Source organism: Cibotium barometz, chromosome 23, assembly GCF_041138505.1.
Source record: "Cibotium barometz isolate CiBa-2024 chromosome 23, ASM4113850v1, whole genome shotgun sequence".
NCBI lineage: Eukaryota > Viridiplantae > Streptophyta > Polypodiopsida > Cyatheales > Cibotiaceae > Cibotium > Cibotium barometz.
The window spans coordinates 47,483,947-47,490,474 of record NC_141068.1 but is presented as its reverse complement, the minus strand read 5'-3'; the positions used below and the strand labels follow the sequence as shown (position 1 = coordinate 47,490,474).

Sequence of the window (6,528 nt, the reverse complement as noted above, 5' to 3'; positions counted from 1 at the left end):
GGGTATAGTTTAAATGTTGATCACACTAATCCAATAGTATGCCGTATGTGGGTTGATTATTCCCTAGGACTCTTGGATCATGCCCCTTCATGGATGGGTCTCTATTTAGATGTTCCCACCATTGAAGATGTTTAACTACCGGAAAAGGGGCTTTGCTTAGTGAATAATAACTATCTCACTCACCCCCTTGTTTGAGGATATGGTGCATAATTTTTTTGATGCACTTCAAGCATAAATGTAGATGTTTCTTGGTATCATTTTTCAATTTACATACAAGGAGTAATAACCGACTATGCAAATTGGTACTCAGGGGAAGAAAAATAAAGAATTGCTGGGCTGAAAAAATCAATTACAAGCTCTTGAAGAGCTCAGCCATACTTGTGTCTTATCCCCTCAAGAAGAATTATAAATGCATTATGTCATGCATGAACTGGATAAAAATGGTCAAATAAAGCTGCAAAAATGGCAAGTTCGATCATGACAAAAACCTCTTTTGGAAGAAGGTTTGTCTTTGAAAGCTTTCTTCAAAAGTTTACATACAACATGGCAAAAGCAATGCATTTCAAGACTTCAAATGCCAAATGGTAAATGGACACAAAATCTTATGCATTTGGAGAAAGAGTGTGCTACTCATTTTCAACATGCTTTTGCAACACCTTGTGCTCGTATATTGAGCTACTTTTTCATATGGAAGAAATCATGGATGCATAAGAAGCTCAAGATCTTGAAGGTCCTTTCTTGACATTGGAACTCGGTGCTACAATTTATATCATTGGGTTGATGGAAATCCTCGGGTTGGGATGGTTTAGATATGGAATTCTTTCTTCAACCCTGAGAAATATTAGAACAACCACTCTTGCTTATGATCAATCAATCATGGTTATAGGGTATTATGCCATCATTTTGGCAAGAGGAGTCTAGTGCCAAAAAAATAGATGTGTCCAAATATCTTTGATTGGCAATCTATTACATTGATGCTTGTGATCTATAAATTAATCACTACTAGGATTAAAACCATCTTGAATAGGGGCTTGCATCCAGCACAATATGGATTTGTCCTAAGATGACAAATCATTGATAATATATGTAATGCATATATGGGAATAGGATGATGACTTATTATTGCAAATAGATGTGGGGCGAGGCCTTTGATACAGTTCATTTGGTACTAGATTTTTGCAATAATGACAAAACTTGGGTTTGGAGAAAAATGTGTAATGTCATTTATTAGCTATATCAAGACAACATGACACGATGCATATTGGGCAAAGTATTATCCTCCCTGGGTATTGGGAAAATTAGTCAAGCAGGGCTTCCCTTTGAGTAATCTCATTTATTGGTTATATCAAGGCAGCATGGCATGGTGCATATTGGGCAAAGGATTGTTCTCTCCCTAGGTATTGGGGAAATCATTAGGCAGGGCTACCCTTTGAGTAATGTCATTTACTGGCTATATTAAGACACCATGGCATGGTTCATATACTAGGCAAAGGATTGTCCTCTCCCTAGGTATTATCCTCTCCTTGTTAGGTATTGTCCTCTCCTTGGGTATTTCAGGAAAGGTTAAGTGCTTTGTTATATGTAATTGCAACTCTTACTTGTTACTTTATGTGGATAAACTCACCTAACAATGTAGAACTATATGGGTTGTATGGGTAGCTACCGCACAGTCGTGCTTGGTAGCTTAGGCTTATGCCAATGACTCATTCTTCTTCCCTAATCTCAATGTACTTATGCAAGTACTTATGTAAGATCTTGAGATTTTTTGTGAGGTTTTGGGCTATTCATGAACTTCAAGAAATCCAAATTGTTTCCCTTGAAGGAAGCGAATTATCATAGCATTTTATGGCCGGGATAGATCCTTTAACCCATTGGAAATGTTAGGCACTTGGGATATCCATTAGGATGGAATATGCCTCATCGAGATGCCACTGAATGGGTCATTCAAAAAGTGCAAGAAAAACTAGATTATTTGCAATTATCTTCTTGGCCTCTTCATGTGCAGCTTCGATGTATAGCTTCAAATTGTGCAATCTATTCTCATGGCATACATTCAATTTCTCTTGCCGCTTATGATATGGTCAAAGACACAGATTGCTAGTTTTATGTCATAGACATTGGAAGTACTATGGAAGACAAAGCATCATAAAAAAACATTGAGACATTTCAAATATGAGAGGGTCTATTCAACCAAAGTGCATGGTGGACTGAATGTTCTTAATATTCATTATCATGTATTGGCAAGAAAAGAAACGTTTCTACATACTTTTCTCACCTAGGAATAGTCTTGGGTATGGGCACTCATTTTATCAGTAGCAATGTGTACAAAGTTTCAAACATGATATATTATTCTAACATATATTTTTCTTCCTCTCTCTCTCTCTCTCTCTCTCTCTCTCTCTCACACACACACACACACACACACACACACACAAGATTTAAGCCTCAATAATTTATTCATAGTCACTAATTACAAAACCTTAATCATAAATCCATTGGGTAGTTACAAATTTAAGGAGTGGTATAGTCTCTAGTAGGCACATGAGATGAGGAGTGGTATAGTCTCTAGTAGGCACATGAGATGAGGAGTGGTATAGTCTCTAGTAGGCACATGAGATGAGCTAGGATTGATTTCCAATCCTGGAGTGAGTTCCTCCCTTTATCCCTTTACCTAGGCTTCATTTACAATCCTAGAGTGAGTTCCTTGTGTAGTCCAATTCCTACTGTCTTGATAGCATTGAGAAGAGAGTTGTGGCTTCCTAGCTTGTGTTAAGCTGCTTAACCACTTTTGACAGGGATATGTTGAGATATTTTTTATCATAAAACTCAAACAACTTATGATAAGTGCCCATATAGTTGCTAAATATAATATAATGGCTAATTCAAGGTAATGCTTTTCCATATTTTCCTCCCCGCTCACTTCCAAACTAGGCAAGCATGAAGGAAAGTAGAACTTTTTCATACGGATGTTTCAGTCAAAAATATCTCCCTGCGTCAATTTAAAGCATAATTTCAATTGTAATGTAAATTAGAAAAAGAAATTTCTTTTCTACTATTTTTTTAAAAAAACTTGTAGAAAGGTGCTATAGAAATGAAACTTTCTTAATTCTAGTCACTTGCTAGATGTGAGTGTTGGTTTCTATGGCATGTGTTACTTTTGGAAGATTTATTTTATTAGTTCTATGATTCTAAAACACATGGTATCATCCATTTTCTCTACCTTTTTTCCTTCACAATTATTCATGAGAATTTGAGTTATTATGGGTAAAAGAACTTATGAAATCATAAACAAGGACAATCAATTCAATGTGAATAGCATGTTAAAAGTATTAAAATATTGCTTGTATCTTAAACTTTAAATGGTGCAATTAAAACTTTGATACATTTGAATATCTTTCTATTAGAGGATTTAAATGGTCTCTTATATTGATACATTTAAACTTTAAATGGTGCATTTAAAACCTTTGATACATTTGGATATGTTTTTATTAGAGGATTTAAATGGTGTCTTATATTGCATTTTTTAACATACTCTAAAAATAATTATGTGTGTGCAGTAATTGTGGTGTGATGGACGTAGCTTGTATAGCTTCAAGCCTTTGCTATGGAAAATTTATGCTCATCCTTGGATTTATACTTATATGTGTTGGAGGTAAGCATTTTTTATATACTTCCATAAGATACTTCATATTTATTTTTTCTTAAAATTATGATTTATAATGCTTAATTATGTAAGTCCCTTTGAACTTGGATGAGACGTTGCTAATCATTTATTTGATTTTTGCCTTTTAAATTTTTAAATTTGGAAATTGTTACTATTTTGAAATCATATCTATTTTGGAAACTCTATAATTGTTTTTTACATTTATTGGTTTTCATTATTAACAAAAATTTTAAATTATTTCTTTCATAAAAAAATTATGTCAACTTATCCTAGCCACACGAAACGTTTGTAATATTTGATAATGTTTTCATAACATACTTGAATTTTTTTTTAAATCTCTTCAGCAATAAGTTACTTTTGTTGTGACCAACAATATTTGTGATTTTATTACATGTTTATATATTATTTTTTAAACAAGTTAGATTAGAGAGAGAGAGAGAGAGAGAGAGAGAGAGAGAGAGAGAGATGAGAAAATAAAAAAGTCATATAAACTTCTATAAAGATATGGTTTATGAGAGAAAAGGTATTACATTACATCCAAGAGAGGTACAAGACTATAATGGTCTTAAGCCAAATTTAATATTTGCTTCAAAAACTTAGTGTTGTGACCACTATTTTGATATTATCGAGCATCCCTTGTAGATCTTCCTTTTAGTGTTGACCACTAAAAGTAAGATCACTATTTTAATATTACCAAACAAGAATCACTATTAGTATTGTGACCACTATTTTGATATTACCAAACAAGAATTACTATTAGTGTTGTGACCACTATTTTGGTATTACCAACAAGAATCACTAGTTTGATATCACGAACAAGAATCCCTTGATCTTCCTTTTAGTGTTGACCACTATTTTGATATTACCAACAAGAATCACTTTAGATTTCCTTTTATCTCTTCTTTTACCTTCATAATGATATGCTAGTCTTAGGGACACGGCTCAGTTTGTTCTTCTCTAAAGTCTTGAGGTGGTTTTTAAGTTCACAAAATCGTCCCTTCAATAGTGTAATTTTCTCTAGCAAGTATATGGTTATCTCATTTAAACCAATGGCAAGAGGCTTAGTGCCTTCACAAGAAGACTTTTATTTGGAATGGTTTCCAACTCTAAAATTACAAAAGAATTTTTCTCGTGCAAGGTTGGGGAACCACCATTTAAGTTGAAAGCTTACCTAATCAATCGGGCGCAATTATGGTTGCAAGGGATCCGCTAATATCGGCTACTACTACAGAGTCTAGAGAAGGGATGCGATTTGAAGACTGAGGTAGAGATTAATTTCTTATTTAGTTGGCTAGAGTGGGAGTGAATAGACGAGCGAGCGAGCGAGCGAGAGAGAGAGAGAGAGAGAGAGAGAGAGAGAGAGAGAGAGAGAGAGAGAGAGAGAGAGAGAGAGCATTCTTGAGAAAACCATAGCTATTATTTATATTCTCTTAAAACAATCCATATCTAACTTATAAATACTCTATTAAAGAATGAAATTTACTGATAAAAGAATTTCAAGACCTTATAATTCAAATGGATAACTCTCTCATCTCAGTACTTTCAAAGTAGCATGTATAATAAAAAAGAGGACTAAAAGACATTCTATAGTGTAAGAGTGTCTTCAATTCTATGAACATGCACATGATCAAACCAAAAGAACACTAAAAGACATTCTATAGTGTAAGAGTGTCTTCAATTCTATGAACATGCACATGATCAAACCAAAGGGTTATCTGTGTTTCAAAAATAGCAAGATGAAACAATTTTTATCACAACATAATAAATTATTTCAATGTTAGAGTTATATGCTAACAAAGATCTAGATACTTCTAGTAATTATACAATCATGAAAAATGAATTCATGCAAGGTGGTCATTTTTCAAGAAATCCTTATTATCCTACATAATGGTAAGTTATAAAAAAAATTATACACGTGTTTGAAATAATATCATGATGTCATGCAAAATTTAATGTAAATAAAAAAAATTAAATGCTATTTATAATAATGTACATGATTACTTATAAATACTAACATTTTTAATAAAATGTCATAGGTTTAATGATGTGTGGATTTACAAATTGGATTTTTCCATCAAAACATGGCACACAAATAGAATCGAGCGATGAAGATGAAACTTTTGATGCAAATGGTAATTATGATGAAATCAAAAAACGAAGAAAGAACGATGAAAGAGATGTAAACGATGTCAAAAGGTCAAAGAAAAAGAAAAAAGATAAAGATAAGAAGGAAGCAAGAGAATCAAAAAATGGTGAGACTAGCATACCACCACAATATTTGCAAGCATCACAAGCACCTATGTGGCAACAAACGCAAATGGCATATCCCGTGATGTATGGGGTGGGAGATTATAATTATTAATTTTAGTTCAATCCTATGATGTATGGGGTGGGAGATTACAATTATTACTTTTAGTCCAATCCTTTTTGTATATTTCCATCAAAACTTCTCCTCCACCATGTGTAATTATTTCTTTTAGTCCTTTTTTTATATTCTTCAATGAAAACTTCTCCTTCACCATTTGTATCTCAATAAAAAGAAATAATTCCCATTTGTATCTCAATAAAAAGAAATCATTCCCATTTTAAGGAGCAGGGAGATTGAGTTAGTCAAAGGTGGTTTTGTCAAATGCATCAACCATTTGTCAAGGGCTATTATTGGATGACTTTGTTTGAAACTTTATATTTGTATATTTTCTTGATGTCACATTTAATGTTGCATTTGCTTTGTTGTAAATGATGGGCCATGTCATTTTCCTTTTTTGTATTGTTGATGAAGCACAATAAGATGCATTATCATTTTGTAAGGGAGAAGGTTTGTTGAGATATCGAGCTCATTTAGTGAGGCGGTGGACACTGAGATG

The 6,528-nt window shown here is 33.3% G+C and overlaps 1 protein-coding gene across 1 annotated transcript in view; it reads left to right on the top strand.

Annotated features, from left to right (window-relative positions):
- Positions 1 to 6,111, top strand: part of LOC147626019 (uncharacterized) — a 43,741-nt gene extending 37,630 nt beyond the window's left edge. Inside the window, exons 7-8 of the mRNA XM_086817887.1 lie at positions 3,558 to 3,652; positions 5,701 to 6,111. Of these exons, the coding sequence (XP_086674013.1) occupies positions 3,558 to 3,652; positions 5,701 to 6,026 (421 nt within the window). The 3' untranslated portion in view covers positions 6,027 to 6,111. The remainder of the gene's footprint in view (positions 1 to 3,557; positions 3,653 to 5,700) is intronic.
- The last annotated feature ends 417 nt before the right edge of the window (positions 6,112 to 6,528 follow it).